Source organism: Talpa europaea, assembly GCF_964194135.1.
Source record: "Talpa europaea genome assembly, chromosome: 3".
In the NCBI taxonomy this organism is placed as follows: domain Eukaryota; kingdom Metazoa; phylum Chordata; class Mammalia; order Eulipotyphla; family Talpidae; genus Talpa; species Talpa europaea.
Window position 1 is genome coordinate 140010676 of NC_140069.1, and position 21572 is coordinate 140032247.

At 40.5% G+C, this 21572-nt stretch overlaps 1 protein-coding gene across 2 annotated transcripts in view; it reads right to left on the bottom strand.

Annotated features, from left to right (window-relative positions):
• Nucleotides 1–21572, bottom strand: part of DGKI (diacylglycerol kinase iota) — a gene marked incomplete at both ends in the record, with an annotated part of 370310 nt that overhangs the window by 72844 nt on the left and 275894 nt on the right. For both annotated transcript variants that reach the window (XM_084229448.1, XM_084229447.1), the window contains 2 exons: nucleotides 7526–7570; nucleotides 10519–10598. In XM_084229448.1, the coding sequence (XP_084085574.1) occupies nucleotides 7526–7570; nucleotides 10519–10598 (125 nt within the window). The remainder of the gene's footprint in view (nucleotides 1–7525; nucleotides 7571–10518; nucleotides 10599–21572) is intronic.

Sequence of the window (21572 nt, forward strand, 5' to 3'; positions counted from 1 at the left end):
GATCTTAACTGCTAGGTAGACATTCCTGGTTTTCAAAGAATTTCCATAGTTTCATTTTTTATCAACTGTCAAATTAATCTTCCCTATTTCTTATCAGACAATTCACTTTCTGGTAACTCAGTATGTTACCTTAAATTCCCAGGTCACCTTCTCTCCCATATGCCCATCTGCATAAATATCCCAAGAGACCATGCTATAGCAAAGGATCGATTCAGACTTTCAGCATGAATTTAATGTAGTACACATGCTCATTTTCAACAATAAACACCTGCAACATATAATGTTGTAATGCAAGGCTACATAAATTAAAAAAAGAGAATCCCACTGAAATACAGCAATCACTGGGAAACATGAAATGACAATCCAGGGACAAGGAACAGAGATGGCATCCACAGAAAGAAAATTCTGCTTTAGAAAGTTAGCTGATTTTGCTCTATGTGTTATATGATTACAATTCCAAATCTCTAAGCCAAACAATCATGGCAGACATCAATAGGTTGTTTGGCATGTGTCATGGTTAACATCTCTACCAAATCTGCACAGTGATTCTTGTTGCAACATTGTTTACAAAAATAATGACAAAAACTATACCTAAACTGAATGTCCATCTATAGAAATAGGGTTAAATATACATAATACAATACAGCAGTGGTTTTAAATGAGTTAGAGCTTTATCAGTAAGATGTAATGCTATGGTATATTGCTGTTAAAAATGAATTGTGGTATAATGTGTATAGCATGTACATAAAGAATGTAAATCCATTTTTATTTGAAATACAAATAAGACCCCACATGTGTATCCATGCATGCCTGTGTGGTAACTATATACAGGTGTAGAGAAAAGTAAGAATTGGTATCAACCAGAAAGGTATTTTCCTAAGGTCCACTTTGGATGGGGAATTAAAAACTAAGCAGAAATCTACAGTAGTGTAGGTTGGAAATCTAAGATAAGTCAAGATTACAAAATCCAAGAGACTTTAGGACACAAGTAGCTAATGAAAAGTCAAGAGAATAACTTGAGGTATTTATATCAAAGACAAATGCATGTCTGAATGGGTTAAAAATGGAGCAAGAATAAAGAAAAGCAGATTTTCAAAAAGGAATTCACAAAAATGCAAAGGTCCATGAACTTCTTCACAATCTGATGTTTAGTGAACACGACATAATTATTGTCGCTCTATGTACTCAGGCTTCATGTATTTCCTGAATCTTGTCTATCCACATGGACACAGCTGAAGTGATTATGCTCAGTGAAATATATCAGAAGGAAAAAAAATATTGAATAATATCACTTATAAGAAGACTATAGGGAAACCCAACAAAGGACCAAAAAAAAAAAAAAAGTGCAAGAAAACTAAAGAGCTGAGGAATGTAGCAGGGGAGGGGTAGAGTGGGGGTCACATGGAAGGGAATAGCACAAGGGACTGTGGTGAGGGTTCAAGGATGATGTGATGGTAGGAGATTTATGGGGAGTACAACTGAGGAGAGAAATAAAATATTGTACAAAAATGAACAATGATGTAAGAAAAAAAGTTAAATCAATGAAAAAAATAAAAAAATGTGATTGCGTAACTGCAGCTACATTTCAGGAGATATTCAGATTATTACCCAAGCAGAGCTACCAGCCATCACGTGGACAGCTTTCAATGCTAATGGGAGGCTACTAGTCTCCTCAGTTCTCTCAAACTGCATAATCAAATCAGTGATTCATCAACGAGATAGGATATTCGACTTGTTCATTTTTGGATGTTATTTTTCTTCCTATAAATGGTATGATTTAGATGAAGGCAATTGTGCAACTTTCATTACTCAATAGTGTAGGTGGAATGACATGACCTTTTACATATCACAGTTCTTACAATTTTAAATATAATAACTCTAAAATTGTATGCGCTTTAAATGAAGAATATCAACAAATACAGCTCACTTCAAAAATCCCCAATATGTAAGTTTTCATTTTTGATCTATGTTAATGGAATACCTGTGTCTCCTGCTAAAATATAGTCATATACACAAAAGCAAACTTGATATTTCTCTCACATATATGTATACATAGATAATTTCTGTCAGTCAGCTGGCATGAGTTATATTAAGTTGACAGGGAAATTATCCAGGCCACTACTTGCCATATATATATATATGGCAGATGTGCCCTTAATTTATTTTCAATTACTCATAGCTGATGCACACATAATTTAATGATGGCACAGCAGCCCCATTATACACTCCACTAAGTTTTCCAATTAAACGATATTCGCCCAGCATTTAACTCTATCTTCACTGTGAATGAAATTCCCTTTTCTTTCATAAAATTTAGGGAAGATGAAAGCAGAGATAAAACAGATATCCCTTTGAACTGGGAATCCCTGTTCATTTAATAGAGTCCAATCGATAATCACTTTACTTTTAAATTTCTCTCTTGTTTACCTATCCAAATTTTTCACCTGCCTGCTTTGACATCCCTAATGCCCAACCCATCAAAATTCATTCATTTTTTTCTCTTTCCATCACCAAGTTGTATATCCATGGTGAAGAGATCCACTAAGGATGGTTAGAAACATGTGTTTACACATCTCCACCCACCACTAATCCCAATTAATAGACCTGTTAATGTAGAATTTTTCTTTCAAAACTCTTTCCTATTTAAACCTGTTTTACACAACTGTTACAACAGAAGAAAATGGAAATGGGGTGGCCATTTCAAAAACCAACTCTGATTGATGAAGAAATAGTAATGTTGCAGTAGAAGATGGAAATGAGAGTTATCCTAACATTTTCAGAGTCTTTTTCTGTGTGTGAGAAAGTCCTTCATTATCAACAACTCTGTGTGTGTGTGTGTGTGTGTGTGTGTGTGTGTGTTGGCAGTATTGCTTTCACTTGTAGCTGCAAGCAGATTTCACCTCAGGCCAGTCCTTTAATTCCTCACTCCACCTATTTTTGACAGATTTGATCTAGTCCAAATGAAAGATACTCTACGAAGTTCCTTGCTAACCTCTTCCCCTTCAGTAAGGCAAGAAAAATTAATTCCCAGAATAACTCCCTAATACTTGTTTCCACCCATCCACTAAAAGACTTTTCTAGAATCTAGAAAAAACAATTGAAGAGGAAAAGACTTCAGTGAAAGGAAGTAAGAACAGTCAGTGTGATGAGAAGGGGGCTAAATCAAATATTTGTAGGAAAATGCTGTTTTCCCAGGACTGAACTTTGCTGGAATGACACAGGCCCGTGTTCTAGAGATGGTCAGGTAGGTGTGTGGGGGGAAAAGAGATCATGAATGAATGCAGACTCAGATCTGGTCAAGAGGTTTTTTTTGTTTATTAAGTAAAAGACTTCTCCAAAAGATAGAAGGTTTTGAAAACAACATTTACTTTGAAATATTTCAACCATTCTTGTGTTATTTTCTTTTTTTTAAAGCAATTTTTTTTAAAGATTTATTTATTTAAACAAGCACTGGGTACAGTCAGAAGCGCAGGAGGGTGAGAGAATTCACCAGAGCCAGAGCAGGGAGCAGAACAGGCAGACTGAAGAAGTACACCGCTGAGGGGAGCAGTGAGCGGCAGGAGAGGTCTGCGTGCCATGTGGGACCCTCGCCTGGCAGCCAGGGATCGAACCAGCGCTGCAGAGGCTGCAGGTAGCTTTGCTACCCAGCGCTCAACCGCTGCGCCACTGGGGAGGCCCTCTTGTGTTATTTTCAATTAATTCTCAAAGAAGAGGAATCACCTGGGCAGATCTATTTTTGTGCCTTCTATTGAATCCTATCATAGTCATTAAAATCTCAAATTATTAGCTGGGAATCTTTTCGAAAAACACACTCTTGTGTGCCAACCATGTCAGCAGCCCATGAAGCACTATCGGGGGGTAAACAGGGAACCTGTCCACAAAACCCTCCTTGTTCATGGTTCCATTGCTTTTGGGGCTCTGTTTATACTATTCTATTTTCTGCCACTATTTTTTCTCTTCCTTCTCCTCCTTTGCTCTCCTTTCCCCTTCCTCACACTCATCTTACATCTGCTGGTGGCCCTAATATGTGCTGGGAGTCACAGCAATGACCTAGAGTTTCTCAAGCTTCTTGCTATTGACATTTGCGACTTGCTAACTCTTTGATGCTAACTCTGTGCATTATAAGATACTCAGCAACATCCTTAGCCTCTACCCAACAGATTCCAGCAGGACCATCTCCCTTAGCCATGACACCCCAAAATGTTCAAATTGCCAAATGTCCCATATTCGGGCAAAATCTCCCTCCAATCAAGTCCACTGAAATGATTGCCTCTGCCTCTAATCCTTGGAGAGTTTGTGACTTGGGGTAAAGAAGGGATATAATGAAGTCCAGAGAGGGAGCAGAGAGGAATTGTTCTATAGCAGGTGGCCTCAAGATGCATCTTGATTGAGTGGGTAAGCAGAGTCCAATTTCTTTATGAAGTCTAATTTATCTGTCAAGCTCAAGAATATCCTGAGACTGCAAGCTCGATGCATTTTGCTTGTCTAACTTATCAGTTACAGCTTACATGAGATGCCATTAGGATAGAGGGGCCTTTGTATTTTGGCCTCAGAGATGGTGTAGGCAGGAGTTTTCAGCAGGCTATAAATACCCAACTCATTCCTGTATTATCCATAATGCCTTGTTAGGTTAACTCAAGGTGTCACCTCTGAGTATGAGTGCTTTGTTGGCAATTCACTATGAATCTGGGAAAAGAAACCAAAGCTACGAAACACTTAAGTGGTTAGGAAGCTGCCATCTGGCTCGCTAATAAGGTATACTGGGCTCCTGAGACCTTTCTAAATGCTGGTTTTCTCTTGAGTTTTTTCCTACCCTTAGAAAATAGCTAAAATACCAACTGCAAATTACTGAGTTGACAAGAAATTCTCAAGTTTTCCAACTTCCTGGCATGTGTTCATTGTCTCATGGTTAATTCTCCCAGCTTATGGAGTAGCACCTCACACACAGGACATGCATGGAAGGCACCTGCTGCCCATGTTTCCTATAGGTCTTTCACCTATGGCACCCCTAACTCCCACTGAGACAGCCTGCAGGTTCCATTTGCTGTTTCTGCATTAGGAAACAGAAGACCTAGTATTACATTTCCCGCCAGTTGGTTTTGCCAGTTACATTTCCCGCCAGTTTTCTACTTAAAACTAATGGCGCCTCTATCCCCTCTATCTCATAAGCACCACCAGGAAAATACAGAAATCAACAGCCATGTTCTTAGCCTTGCAACTGCATTTGACACATTTCATTACCTCTTGGTTGAAGTAGGTTTCACTCTTGGCTTTCATCAAACCACCTTCCTGCTTTCCAGTTTTCCTGTCTTTGTCTCAGTTTCCACAATGGTTCTTGGCTGACTGTTATTTTGCACTAGTGTTGCACCTGATCAATCAGTAGACACAGATATGACAGTGGGTCCCCTGATTTATCTAAACTTTTCTGGGGTGTTCTTCTCTAGCCTCATGGTTTTAATTGGCATCCATTTGCTAATAATTCTTAAATTTCTATCTCCAGGCGTTAACTTTTCGGTGAGCATTAAAATTCATACATCTGACTTCCTTCCCACTCACCAAAACTACTTGGATCTAATATCAAAATCAGCGCAGGCAAAATAGCACCGGTCAGCATTCCTCCCAATCCATCCTCCTCCCGCCTACCTGGGACCCCAGCAAGGTGAGCCGGGTCTCTTCCCCAGCTACTCAGTCAGTTCTTTACTCTGCTCAGGAAGCTTCTCCCCACTCAGCCAAGTCAGTTCTGACATGGTCTCTCCGTTAGACTTCCTGAGCACATCCCGAGCTCCGTAGGTCCTCTAGTCCAGGCCTCCCTTATCACCCAAAGGCCCTTGCTCTTTGAGACTCTGTGAGCTGGGTTATGGGTGAAGCCAATCCTAACACTCATCTTTATCACTGCATCCTGTAAGGCCAGTGCTCAGAAACTTATGAGGGGACACTTAGAATGCAGCAGTTTCAATACTAGAGTTGGATGGGACTGCAAGTAAACAACACAGTAAGATTTTTTATATAGTCGGAAAAGATCAGTAATCCTTCTGCATGTTTTTATTCTCAAATAATAAATGAAATAAATATCTTTATCATATGCTGCTGTCCCAGCCATCTCCTGATCTCTGTAGAGCTGTTCAAACCTGGTATGAAGAACACACAGCACAAAAAAAATCCACATATAGAAACTCACACCAATGTGATGACCTCAAACGAGCCAGGATGCCAAGACATTTACTTAGTTGAGACAACTACTTAGAAGGAATGTTTGAAATGCTTTGATAAAATTGCAAAGACTTAAAATGTCCATGCGTAACAATAATAAAGTCTTTTTAAGAAAGACTTTCAATAGCTACCAGTGCCATTTCTTAAAGAACAGAGATCAGTTCTAGTTTTTAAAGGCACTACACTTTAAAAAAAAGTAAAATTACACCCAATTATACCCAGATAATGACTTATCTGGTGTAAGCGATGTGAAGAACGCTGTGCTCTATCTAAAAAATAAAGTGAAATTTGCCTTTTAATGGTTGATTAAAAAACAACACAGTCTCAGAACTGATCTTCTCAATGTAAACACCCTAAGTGGATTCTCATCCTTTCTATTGTAATACCATAGAAGAAAGGATTCTGGAATAGTGGGACATTTTGTCTGAAAAAAACCCCACACAAACAAAGAATACAAGGTCATTTCTGTCATTAAGCCCCAGGATAATTAGGCTGCTTTGGCTGAAGGTCCAGGGTATCTCTTAGTAGGGGGAGAAAGCTACATAGAAAGTGACAAGGGATAAGGTGTTCTTTTATTTGTTGGTTTATTGTTTATAGGAAAACATGGTAAACTGGTAGTTTCAGGTGTAGCAACATAGATACCAAAACCTAAACTGGGTGCTAAAGCTTGATTTATAAATTTAGACTTTGTTAAATCCTTCCGCCACAGACCATGAGAAAGGCAGTCTGGATTGACCAGATCTATTCAAAAGGCTAGGATGCACCAGCCAGAGTACATTGTGGAAGGCTTGTCCTATAGCTGTGGGAAGTAGGGAGTTCATTCCTGATGCTGAAGGAGCAACAGAAAGCCCTGACCACTGATGGTGGCCTCTTTGGACCAAGAAGATATCTCATCCAGAAGTGAAATTGACAGAAAAGAGAATAGAGCAGAGACTGGAAGAAGAATAGGGTATGGAGCATGAACAAGTGGTACAGAACTCACCCTTGACCTCAAGTTTTTGCTTGTGTGACCCAACAAACTATCTCTGTTGATCTAGCTTGAGTTGAGTTTTCAAATATTTGTCACAGAGAGGATTTCATTGTATAATCTTTTCTAAATGATCTGGGAAAATAGGCACAGCCCAAACTTTTGCTAGACTAGCATTGTCCAAAACCAGAAAAATGTAAGCAAATCAAAATGCCACGTTCCCTGGGTTCTCAGTGTGAAGTCCATCCCTAGGGAAGGTGCGGACTCCACTCCAAATGAGACAGTAATTGAAACATGGACTCCTTTTGTCCATAAGGTGAGAAACAAGCAGAGTCAATGATGTGTTACCTGGTAATGAACTCTCTGGGAGCCAGAAGAAACTGACTGCAGGTCCTAATGAGAAAATGGGGGGAAAATCCATATCTTAAGATTAGTTTGAACAAATTGCCTCCACAATTCTATCAACTGAATTCCCAATTTAATGTTATTAGACTCATCTGGAAAGTATCTACTTCACCCACATTCCTCAAGGTCAAACAAAGACATAATGCCAAAAATAATAAAAGCACACCAAGATGGCCCAAGAGAAGAAAGGTCACCTGGCTCTTGAAACACAAATCCCAAATAAGATGAGCAGTGAGTGATATATTATAATTTTAAGGACAAAGAAGACCAAAAGTAAGAGACAGGCAATTTTTTTTATATATACATGGAGGTCATTTTTAATTTGCCTCTGAACTTCCGCTTGTTAAAAAAAAAAAAGCTTCTGAAGTGCCTTTCAGCACTTAACATATTTATTGATCTTAGACTAAATGCATACTGTCTTGGTAATTGTGTTTATTATGATAAGATGCTTAGCAAACACAAGTTTCATAGACTGCAAGGGGAAAAATCACTGGCCACCACTGCATTATCACAAAGTGAAAATTATCAGGGGTGAAATTAATGAGGTTGTACTGGCAGGCTGTGAGAGCCTGGCTACCTTTATAAAGTTTTCTAACTAACTTGTCCTCACTGTCATATCCCCCAGGCTTCTTCGGTAATGAGGATACAGATTCTATTTACAGATGTCATCACCTTTGTCCTTCTACCTGCTTCCCAGAGGGCTTTATTGACTGAATCTCTGTGCCTAATGAGTTTTAAAACTTTTTCTGTTTATTGGAGTTTGCTATTTCATTTTTAAAAAGAATCCTACTTTCAGTTGAATATTGGTGTGATGGAAACCAACTTATTAGCATGCCTAACAAAGTCAATTCATCACTCATGTTACTTTGTACTGCAAAATCTTAAATTACCCAAGTATTATATTTAAAAATAAGGTTTGGCACCAGTTATAATTCACTTTTTTTATTGTAGGTTAGTTGAATGAGTTCTACAACAAAATGCTATTTTTTTTTTTTTTGGAAAAATGAGATACTGTATGTATGTTCTACGAGTCCTGATTTGGACCTGAGCCATATGCTAAAAAGTTCACGAATGTTCAAGTTAAACTAATTCCTGGTAAAAACAGCTGAACACAGCCATAGTATAAAATGTGTCAATTCATCTCTCACTTTGTAGTCAAAATTTGGCATCTATCTCAAGGTACTTTTTTTTTTTTTTTGGTGGGACCCTTGCCAGTGGCCAGGTATTGAACTGGCGCTGCAGAGGCTGTGGGCAGCCTCGCAACCCAGCACTCAACCGCTGCGCCACCAGGGGAGGCCCTATCTCAAGGTACTTTTAATTTACAACTCCATCTTTTTTTTTAACGATTTATTTATTTTTATACAAGAACTGGGGTACAGGCCAGAGATGTGGGGGGGTGAGAGGATTCACCAGAGACAGAGTGGGCAACAGAACAGGCAGACTGACTGAAATACACTGCTGAGGGGAGCAGCGGGCGAGTCAGGAGAGGTCTGTCCCGCCATGTGGGTTTCTCCCTGGCCAGCTGGGAATAAAACTCATGCTGCAGTGGCTGCAGATTGCTTCATAGGTTGCATCTTAACCAGTGAGGCCCTACAACTCCATCTTGATGCTTAATGGTGTTGAAGAGGAAAACTGATAATTTTTTCACAGGACTTTATGCCTCTTACCTGAAAGTATTTCCACCAAGAGAAGTAGACTCTAAAGTGGCTGCAACTTGAAGGAATTTTATTTTTTTTAATTATTTTATTGTATTTTATATATTTTTACATCATTTTTCATTTTTGTACAATGTATGCATTTTCACCTCGATTACAGTCCCTGTGAAGTTCCCACCACCCAGTCACCTGTGATCTATCACCATGACCCCGCCCATGCTATGATCCTACTCCCGTCTCCGACTCCCCCTTCAGGTGTCTCTGGTTCATAATTGTCTGCTGATTTTGATTTTTACTTTACTATAGTCCCTTGTTTTTCCCTGATCCCTTATTTGGATCCTCTACATTCCTCCTATAAGTGAGACCATCCAGTATTTTTCTTTTTTCTTTTTGGCTTATTTCACTGACCATGAACCATGAAGGGATTTTAAACACTAGGGACCTTCTTTGTGATATTCCTTTAAGTGTAATGTGGTGTCTGGAAGACAGTGGCTCATCTTGGGGTATCTATCAAAATTGCCCAACAGCTTTAGTAATACAAATGTCTAGGCCAATCCAAGGAAACTGATGTTCATGGGCATCTTTCATGAGGACACAATGATAACGAAGTAGCTACTTATGCATTTTGCCATGTGTAGCCTGGATAATGATGACTCCCTCAAGTTTTGTTGCAACAACCCAGGACACTGAAATACGTAGTGTGTGTGGGTCTCTTGGCCTTCCTGCGGCTGTTTAAATTGAAGGGAATGTCAGACCAGGACCTCTTCCTTTGTCTTTCTCTAGGGTACCATCAGTTGAGAAAGTTATCATAGAGCGATTGATTACTCCTTTGTTCTGGCATACTTCCTATGAAACACAGAAAGTTTTTCTTTCCTATAAAAGTGACATTTAAAACCAAAATCCAGCTAGATGCAAAACATTAAATAACTCCAAATCTCTGTTTTCCTTCATAATTTATCATTGCCTTTTGAGATTCTTAAAAAAAAAAAAAATGCAGGTTTGATAATCTGGGGGGAAAAAACAAAAACCAACAACCCTGGAAGTTCTAAGCTGTCTTTGTGGAACATTCTAGAACAACATCCTGTTTTCCCATTTCAACCCATAAGGAAGGAAAACATCAGCATGGGTGTGGGGAGAAGACAGGGCGTATGCTTAAAAGACAAGGCTGCCACACTTCCAATTCCTTCCTAAATGCATAATTTCAGAAGCAAATCTATATGGCAGGTAAATATTTTTTAAACAATGGAAAATGAAGCAGAACAAACAGCTAAGAGAACTCACCTCCTGCAGGCGATCTATGTACATACGGCAAGTCTCCAAATCACAGTCTCCACGCACAACGAGAATGCCCAGCGGGATGGCTAGGGGGCGAAGGACAGAGAAAAGTCAAAAGTGACACATCTGACTTGGCTGTATCGCTGTAAATGTGTTTCCTTATGGTTCAAAACAATCTCATAAATATTGTTTGCATAGATACTTCAATTAAGAAAAATAGCAGCTTCTCCCTACACCGCCTTTATGTTTTCGAGCTGTTTCTGTAGTTGTCACAGGTGCTCCTTGCACGATCCATGCTGTCCCTGCCTCCTGGCCTTCATTTCATTCTGTCTTATGTGAAATGAAGTGTGATGTCGTGGAAAGAGCATACTGGCAGCTGACTATTTGCACTTGTGTTTGCAAGAACAGGTGTACCAGGGAGAGAGGGCCTCCCTGGTGGCACAAGGGGTTAAACACAGCACTATGAAGCAATCCACAGCCACTGCAGCATGAGTTCCATCCCTGGCCAGCCACATGGCGAGCAGACCTCTCCTGTCTCGCCCGCTACTCCCCTTAGCAGTGGATTTCAGTCAGTCTGCCTGTTCTGTTTCCCGCTCTGGCTCTAGTGAATCCTCTCACCCTCCCATGCATCTGGCCTGTACCCTGGTTCTTGTATAAATAAATAAATCTTTTAAAAAAAAGAAAGAAAAAGTAGCAATAAATGTAACATAGACTATATTAAATATATGAAGTTAGCTATTGGAGAACTATAGGAGAGAGAAACTAATTCTTGCCAAAAGGGTAGATTTTAGGTTATGGGGCCTCATTGGCCCTTTTACTTGAGGGAGAAAGGATGGTTAGAGAAAAAGAAAAAGTTTGCTTCTCAATGTTAAGTCCTAGATTGGTTTCCCTGGGAGATCAGTACCACCACCCCATTCCTTTAGCTTCCCAAAGTCATCTATATAAGGCTTGAAAGCAGCACTCGTCTCGTGGCGTGTGAATGAGGACAGACCCTGTCACATTGGGATAAGATTTGTTCCCCTTCACAACCCCAATGCCTGGTAGAGAAATGGTCACTACTCACTGTAAGTGTGTAAAGGGTGGAAAGACAACAGGACGCAGGAAGTCGAGCGCAAGTCTGCCTGAGTGTGAAAGAGGAAAACTGACAGAAATGCTAAAGTGAACTTCCCGCGCAGTGAAAGCAGTAAGGGTTAGAAGCAGAGGTGGACAGTGTGCACCGAATTGGAAATCAGTCACCTTTGCCGATTCTTCCAGAAGCTGAAGACGGAAGCCAATGAGCAAAAGAGCAAGGAACCCTAGTCACCTGAGCGCTATCAGCATCACTGTTTCTGATCTTCATGACTCATCCTATTTTGCCCTGGATATGTGTATGTGTTTGTGTGTATACACAAACATGCAAGTATAAGACAGATGTATGCATGTATGTATAAATATGTTTGCATATATGTAATATATGTGCAATGAGTGCATACACATATACCTGTATGTATAGGCACACATCTATACCTATAGATACATACACATGTTCATATATAAATAAAAATATATGTGAACAGAACATACATGTGTAAAGGAAGTATTTCAGAATTAAAAATAAGTCATACAAGTTCTCTGCAGTAACTGATCTTTAATGATGCTGATGTCAAAGTTCATGCATATCTTCAAAAGATGTTTTCTCAAAAGAAGTAAAACTCAATATCAAATAGTGACAAGGGGGGTAGAGAAGTAATCAATGACTGCCACGAGCAAGCCCCCAAATGACACCAATTGTAGCAAATCACTTGTAGCAGCAACACCAGGCAGAGGAGCCTGAGGAACCCCAACTGCACTTATCTGTGCATTTACATAACAAGTAGCAGGCAGATCTGCCTTATTTGAGCATCAGAAGGCTCTAGAACAGCCCTGCCCAACAGACTTTCTGCATGGTTCACTGCAGCAGCCGCACACCCCATGTCACGGTCAGTACCTGACATGTGGCCAGTGTAACCGAGTTGCTGAAGCTTTTAACTTTTCTGGTTTCACATTTAAATAGCCAGATGTAGCTAATGAGCATTAGTCCCTGAACAACCAAGAACGTGAATAACACAGGGCCAGATGCTGTATATGTCAAAACCACCTCCAAGTTGGGCACAGTTCCAGCAATCGAGACTGCTTCTCTCTTTGTCCACTCAGTGGGCCCAGATGTGCTTCCTCAATTCCAGCAAGAGCACAGATGATTGCGGGCAAGTTTATTTCCTTTACTGTCCTATCAGTGCCCATCCTTCCATTAAAACTTACTCTCAGCAACTTCTTGGTACCTGGGTCCAAATGACTAACAGTTGGATTGCTCCTCCAAGAGCAGTGAATTTGAGCATGTTTGCAATGTGGACTACCTGATGTTGGGGCTGAATGTCTACATGCACCCACATTCATTTGCTGGAGCCCTGACCGCCAAAGTGAAGATGTTTGTGGATGCCTCAGGGTTGGATGAGGTTAGATGAGTGCAGCTGTGGTGAGGGGATCAGGACCCTCATAGGAGCCCGTGAGCCTGGTGGCTCACTCTCTCTCCCCACAGCAGGACAGGACGTGATACAAAGGGACCCTCTGTGAGTCAGGATTGCAACTCCCATCAGAAACCAAACCAGCCAGCTCCCGAATCTCCATTTTCCAGCCTCCAGAACTGTGAGGAAATCTCTTTCTGTTGTTTCAGCCCCTAGACTATGGTATTTTGTTATGGCAGCTTAAGGCAGAAAGTGATAAAGCTGTGACAAATTTAAATACAGAAACAGGGAAGTCAGTCTGGCATTAGCTGTGTTCGTCGGGCCTGAGGAAATCACACTACCAATTACTCCTTCCCAGTCAAAACACAAGTCCTGCCCTGGCTCCTCCTCAGACTCCCGGGGGGCCTCTGCTAACCTCCTTTTCCTAGTTCTGTTTGTATAAATGCCTCATAACCCAGAATGTGATTACATTAACTGGTTGAGAAATCCATTATGTATTTCACATGTGCATGCTCTACATTTTATGTTTGAAATAAAACGCCAACAGGTCACACTAATTAATTTTGTCTTCAATACTTGAAGTTAGGACTACTTGAACTCATTCTGCAAATTTATGCCAAACAGCACATAAATTAACACTATTTATATGCAGCAAATTCAAAATTTTCCAGCAACCAATCTGTAAGTGTACTCTTTTATCTATAAGACACTTCTAAGGCACACATCTATTAGAAGAAAACATAGGAAATAGGATGTCTAAAATATGTATTTCACCACCAAAGCTAAACAGAGGCAAGGAATAGACCAAACTCAGGTATCCTAAATAGGGGGATTGAATTGCCCTAAAATTAAAAAAAAACCAAAGGTTTAAGAATTATTAAGCGATGGGCCTCTCTGGTGGCGCAGGGGTTAAGACACAACCTATGAAGCAATCAATAGCCACTGCAGCACGAGTTTGATTCCTGGCCAGCCAGGGAGCTACCCACATGGCAGGACAGACCTCTCCTGTCTAGCCTGCTGCTCCCCTCAGCAGTTTAATTTGCTCCATCTGCCTGTTCTGTTCCCCGCTCTGTCTCTGGTGAATCCTCTCACCCCCTGCATCGCTGGCCTGTACCCCAATTCTTGTATAAAAATAAATAAATCTTTTAAAAAAATAAAAGTTATTAAGTGAAAAATGCCAGTAGTTTTAAGAAAATGTGAAAAAAATATTTTCCAAAGTTGGAGGTATGCTATAAAAGACAATCGAATAATTTACTTAAGGAAGCAAAACAGTACTGAAGACCAATTACAATTATTTATTAATTACTTGTTTGGGGACCAACGCTGAGGTGAGTGCCCATCAGTCCCAGGGGGTGCCCCCCCACACACACACACACTGTGATGGGGTGAGCCTGCGTTGTGTTGAGGGTAGTAACATACAGTATGTTGGCAATCTGGGGTCAATGAAGATGCAAACTGTGTGAGTTCCCAGGGTCAAAAGTTCCAAGGGCTCTCCCCAGGCTCTGAGCTGGACTCTGGGGAAGTGGCCATGGAAGGAGGGGGAGGGGGCTGAAGAAATCATTTCTTATAACAGTGAGTCAGCCTCCGCTCTAGAAAAGCCAGGTCGGCCACCACAAGCCTTTCATGGGAAGCTCTGGGAGCCAGGATCCAATTCAGGCTGAATTTAAGAACACACAATCTTGAGTTCTGTTACAGAAGCTTCTACTTGATACATGTGATGTAATGTGATAAATTTAGGTGGAATAAATCTGGGTAGACAGAAAAATGATAGTAATGATTATATGATATGATAGCGGAAAAGAAGCAAGAAGAGGGGCAACAAGAAGAGGGAGATTTTATTTTTTTATATATTTTTCACATCATTCTTCATTTTTTTTTTTTTTACAATGCATGCTTTCTCATCTCAGTTATAGTCCCAGTGAAATTCCCACCAGCAATTCACCCATGTACCGATGTAAAAAATATATAAAAAATAAAATTATTAAAATTAAAAAAGAGGGAGAGAAGGGAACAGGAGATAAAGATAATTTACCTATGTAAAGAGTGTGCTAGTGCTATTGTGTTTGCAAGTCTTCGCCACAACCCTAAGAGATGGAAATCACTCTTCCTGTCCTTAAAATGAGGAAACTGAGTCTCAGAAAGTTTATGTTTACTGTCACCACTCAGAAAGTTTATGTTTATGTTTACTGTCACCACCACTAAATGGAACACTCAGATTTCATCCAGATGTTTCTTACTCAAGAGCCCCTTTTCTGTACTCTCCCTACTTTCCCATGAGAGTTGGCTCGCACAGGGAGTCCTGTCTTCCTACCTTTCACCACTGGACTCAGAGAGGTGAGTCCTGAAAGCAGTGACTGGGGACCGAGGTGTGAGGACGGATTCGGAAGTATGGTATTTAGAGCTACACAAGAATGGGGGAGGGCTGTCATCCCGGGGAAGCAGCACTAACACGAACACCTCTGGCCTGGACAAGATGCAAAACAGCGGGACTCGGAAGCTATGAGCAGAGTCAGACATTTTCATGGACACGCTTGGCAGCAGTGCGATCACTTTTAAAGTCTCCATACAAGTTGGAAGGGATCATGCTCAGCAAAATAAGCCAGAAAGAAAAAGAAAAATACTGGATGGTCTCACTCATAACAGGAATTTAGAAAACCTAAATAAGGGACCAAGAAAAAGACTAATTGCAATAAAGTAAAAATCAAAATCAATAAGCAACTATAGACCAGAGACACACTACAGTGTGGGGCAGGGAGCGGAAAAGAGGGATTAGGGTCAGAAAAAGAGGGTAGAAATTGTATGAGGAATATAACCAAAATGAAAATGCATACATGATGCAAAAAAAAAAAAAAGTCTCCATACATCCTCCCTTTTCAATAGGCAGCTTCTGATAGAATGGGGTCTTACAGACTGAATCTAGATTATCAAAACTATGGGCTGGCTTGCGATGAACTTGTCTATAACTTGGACAGGTTACATGCTTTATAGAGAAATGTGGCTATAAAATTGTAAACAGGATGATAATCTTCATGGGGACAGTAGAGAAAACAAGGTTACATCAGACTTTAATTAGATTTGCTTTGTTGTTAAAATCACTGCATTAGAATTTCCAATATTAAACAGAAAAGCTAATTGAAGGTTGTCATCAACTCAAAATGCCACCCATATTCTTACTTGAGGTGTCAAAAGTCCATTCCATCAGATGCACAGATACTCAAAAGTGCCCCCCATGGATGTTAATATGTTTACAAAACATGAATGTCCAGTCAGGTTAGTATTTGACACTATTAATTTGGTCAAGTTGGCTGTGCTAGGTATGATCACACCATTGATTATAAAGTTTAATTGTCCTTGGTAGATATTATATTCAGGAAATTATAATTGCAGACATTTTGAGCTCATTTTGACTTCTCAGAGCTTATCCTGCCCTTGATTCTTCCATAATACAGTATGTGAAGATTCTACAGAAAGAGAAATCATGGTACCCACCTGTCTGGGTGACCGTGAGGATGAAATAAGTCAGTGTCTATAGAGCACACAAAATCTCAAATCTTCCCACAGTCTAAGTCTTACTAAATTAGCCATATTTCCTAACTAGTTCTATGCAAATCATGGTGATTCATAAAGCCCCCAATTGATTTCCACAGGCCAAATGCAGGAACTTCCATAAAAGATGTGGTGTGCCCAAGCCACTAGTGGCTAGAATCTAAACCAAAGCAAGCAAATAAGAGAAGCAACCACATCTGAAAAGAGAATGAAGGAATCACAGCTGGCTGCCGGGTGATGTAAGCCTCTAAGAGCCAAAGCAAGAGCAGCCACCCTTGCCACTAAGCCACACGAACTGCTAATGGGGTTTGTAAAAAGGGAGGAATCTCACAGCAGTTAATTCATTCCCTGCAAGACACTGTGATGTGTTCAACAAGGTATCACTGTGGAAGGAAAGGGCTAAGAGCTCAGCATTTTACAAAAAGAAAGGATTTAATTATCTGACACGTAAGCAATTACAGTGAAATTCCTGGTTAGACAGAAGTACGGCCAAATGGGGCCATTCTACTCATTCAAATCACAAGCAAAACTACCTACAGTGGAATCATTAAAAGAAGGTGTGAGACCTTAGAGAGAAGCTCCTCAGAAACAGCAAGTGTTGGCAAAGATTGAGTTTTTATCTTTATTATACAAATATGAGTATGCAGAGGCTCTACTGAGGCTACATAAAAGGATCACTAAATTCTGATAAAATATAAATAATAGGTTATATATAATATATATAATGAGTCAATGATAAAGTTGGCAAAATGTTAGCACAGGCATCTTACCAAAGAAGATATGACAGCACGGATCTTTGTAAAATGAAACTGCATAAAATAAAATTAGAAATGAAATATTAAAAAAAAGAAGATATGACAGCAAATAAGTATATGAAAAAGATGTTCCATGTCATTTTGGAATTGCAAATTAAAGCCAGCTATTGCCACAGGTCTATCAGAACAGCTAAGCCTAAAAAATATGACCACACCAAATGCTGGTGAAAATGTGGAGCAACGATTTATTGCTAGTAGGACTTGCAAAATGGTATGACCACTTTGGAAGACCATTCCAAATTAAATAAATTCTTATTATGTGATCTAGCAATTGCATTTCTTGATGTTCATCCCAATAAAATTGAAAATTATATCCCCATATATCTATCCCCTGGCAACTGAAGGTTTCAGCAACATGATCCCCAATTACTAAAACCTGAAAGCAGCCAAGATGCCCTTTAATAGGTGAGGGAATAAACTAACTGCTACATCAAATAATGGGCTATCATTTTGAGTAAAAAGAAATGAGCTTCCAAGTCATGAGAAGATAAGTTGGGGACCTTAAGGGCATATTGCTAAGCGGAAAAAGCCAATCTGGAAAGGCCACACACTGCATGATTCTAGCTGCATGGCATTCTGGAAAGGGCACAGCTAGGAGACCCCAGGAAGATCAGTGGTTTGCAGGAGGCGGGAGTGGTGGTGATGGAGGAATAGGATAGCAGAGAATTACCTAGGAGACCCCAGGAAGATCAGTAGTTTGCAGGAGGCGGGAGTGGGGGTGATGGAGGAATAGGATAGCAGAGAATTACTTAGGGCTTTGAAACTTTTCTGTAGGACACTGTTGCAGTAGACATATGTCAGGAAACATGTTGTGAAAACCCAGCAACAAGAGTGAATCCTAATGTAAAGTGTGGGCTTTACTTAATGATATCTACCAATACTGGCTCATTGATCACAATAAATGGGCCACGTTAATGCAAGATGGTAACAAGAGGGAAACTACACAGTAGGAGGGAACTAGGGATGCACTTTTCACTTATTTTTCTGTAAACCTAAAACTATCCAAGTAATAGTGTCCATTAAAAAAGAGAGAGAGATAAAAGAAAAATAAAAGGAAACTCTTCTGAGTTGCCATCAGTAGTTACTTCATGGATATCAGCTACCACTGACATAGAAAATAACTGTTACCTGCGTCCTCGGCTGTGGTGCTCCCACTATTCAGGAAACAGAGAGTCAAGGGTAAGAGGCAGGGGCGCAGAGAAAGGAGGAAAGCCTGAGGGAGGATGGCAGGGACCAGGGGCATCTTTCCATTTTACCTCATCAGTTCCAAATGTGTCAAGTGTATCAGGAGCTAAAATTCTTCCTTGACGGCAGATAATTAAACAGAATGAGTTGGCAATGTTTCAATCTAATTTTTCCCCCATGTGCTATAGGTCTAGTTTACAACAGCCCGTCCTCACTAACTGCTCTCCTGCAATCAATAAGGGAAGCTAGGGCCTCCTGGGTGGCGCAGTGGTTGAGCGCTGGGCTGCGAAGCTGCCCGCAGCCTCTGCAGTGCTGGTTTGATCCCCGGCCACAGGCGAGAGTCCCACATGGTGCACAGACCTCTCCTGCTGTGCCCGCTGCTCCCCTCAGCAGTGTACTTCATCAGTCTGCCTGTTCTGCTCCCCGCTGTGGCTCTGGTGAATTCGCTCACCCTCCCGCACTTTTGACTGTACCCCGTGCTTATATAAATAAATAAATAAATCTCTTTAAAAAAAAAAAAGGGAAACTAATAGGCATATGAGCAGCTTAGGATGGCCTCATGCCACTCCTTGTATGCAGGGAGCGCTCCCATGCTTCCAAATATTCCCTGGCAGAGTCCCCCACCCTAGCAACATCTCCTGACCAGACCAGTCAACCTGGGCAGCGCCTGAGGACTAGGGCTCCTGAATGCAGCAGCCTTTGTGGGGAGGGGGCACATTTTTCCAAGGGTTCCCTCTCCCCAGGTGCTGGGCTGTGTAGATAAGACGGTGCTTTTGGGTCTGAAGTGTTGCATCCAGGTCCATGATGGACAGAGGAACTCATTCTGCAGCTGTGGGAAGGGCTGGCTCTGTCAATGCAGCTCACAGAAGAGCCCTCCTCCAAGAAGGAAGCTTCGTCACTCAGGCTCACCCCTTCCCAGAGGACAGCTTGACTGCACCCAGCCATCCTGGCCTCAGCTGGGTCAGTTCTAAAGGGCCTTTCCAGATGGAAATGACCCTGTGGGAGTTTTCTGTTGCAGCTGCATCACACTCAATATATTCCTCTGCCTGGTCCTGCATTCCTCACTCTTCACATTTGTTGTTCCCTCTTAGACAGTCCCTAGAAAATCACCTCCACGTTAAATCCAAATGAGTGTGGAAGAGGTGAGGAGCTCTGGGCCTGGCCTCTGGGTCTCCAACCCAGGGCTGGTGGGACAGCAGTGAGTCTAGAGATCAGCGACCCCACCCATCAGAGCTAGCACTTCCCGAGAGCACGCCAATGTGCCAGACTGTGCACCAATGGCGGCTTTGTGTCCAAGGTTACATTTAAGCCTCTGAACTCTATGAGGCTGCAATTACGTTCTCATTTTAAAACAGAGAGATTTGGTCATCTGAGAAACAAAGGCACTTTGTAAAGGTTGCAACTGAAATGCAAACACAAATATTTCTGACTCTTCTACTAAGTCACTGAACAAAAAAGAGAAGGAAATTCAATTAGGGTAATTGATGAATTTCTAACGAGGGCACAATTCTAATGATCTAATATCATTAACCAGAGAATAATATATTAACACTTGCATATATGTGTATATATATGATATACAATGTATATTCATGTATAAAACATGTATATAGACATATATACAATTTATTGCTATATTATAAACATCCGGATAACCTCCATTACACTAAAATAAGGCATATACCAAGGTTGCTGAACACTACATTTGATTGTCAACAAATGTTAGGCTCCTCCTACCTTTATAGGTTACATCTGCTTTTAAATTAGTTCCAAACTGGATTTTACTCTTGTGTTTTAGGCCCTTGACTTGTATGAACTATGTTGGCATTTCAAAAGTGCAGAGTAAGCTAATGGCAGAAGAAAAGCTGAGCCAATTTACATCAGACAGTCTTGGCCAGTATATCAAGTTATTTCAGAATTAAAAATATATGTGCTATATCAATAAAATGCTTTGGAGTTAAAAATACAATAGACTTTCAAAAACTGATTACCCTTCAACTCGACTACATGACTGCATCCTTTATTAAGGATGTGTTTACATACTTCATTCAAATTATAGTAGTTGAATTTCCGCTTTTGTCATTACAAATTATTTAAAAATATATTTTAAATATAATTATTTTCTCTTTATGATCTACCTATTAAGTAGAATATGTTTTTCATTCTTGGACATCACAACCATTACCATGAGGGTCAAAATGCATAAATCCAGGGTAGATAACTGTTTTTAGGTAAGTCTGAAATTTACCAGCAAGAGCTGAGGGTGGGATTGGGCAGTCGAGAAGTATCTGAAATAGTATCATCATCTTATTCTATGGTAAAGGACAAGGCAGTTAAAAGGGCTGTCATCCCCTAACTACCAAGGAGATCTACCTTAGAGAGAACCAGGACTTTGTTAGACAACAAACATTCAAGCTTATAATCTAATACGAGGAATGATCCAGACATATGAGCAACATTCTGTTAAACAGTGATGGCAAACAGCTATCTGCTGCCCGATGGGTCACATGTTGTGTCATCAAGAAAGGGAACTGATTTTCTAAACCCAGCAGCACAAGTACTTCTCTACTTTAGATTTTTTTACAATAAATCAACAACTCAAGAGAATTCACTCCCTTTGTTGTCCAGGGATATAGGTCAGAGCGCATTTCTATCTGAGAGCCTCTTATCTAGATGTGCTATACACTTCTCATTTAATTAATGCTTCTGAAGGAACATACACATTCTGGCACGCACAACCCATAGAAACTTGAACTGGGATTTGCCTTAACACTCAACCTGTGCTGAGCCGGCCGCCCCTGCCTCTGCAGTCATTTGCAAGCTGGAGTCAGGCAGAAAGGCGATGGTCAAAGAATCACTAATAACAAAGGACAGGCTCCCAAGAAGTCACAGGTTAGAAGAATCATCTAGTAGAAAGATTGATTTGCCAATTTTACTTCTAATTCATATGTTGTTTTCTTCAAACGCAAATCTTTAAAAAGAGATGACTCCTTAATTTTCCCTTTTTGATAATTTCTTTGTTCTTTTGGGGTAA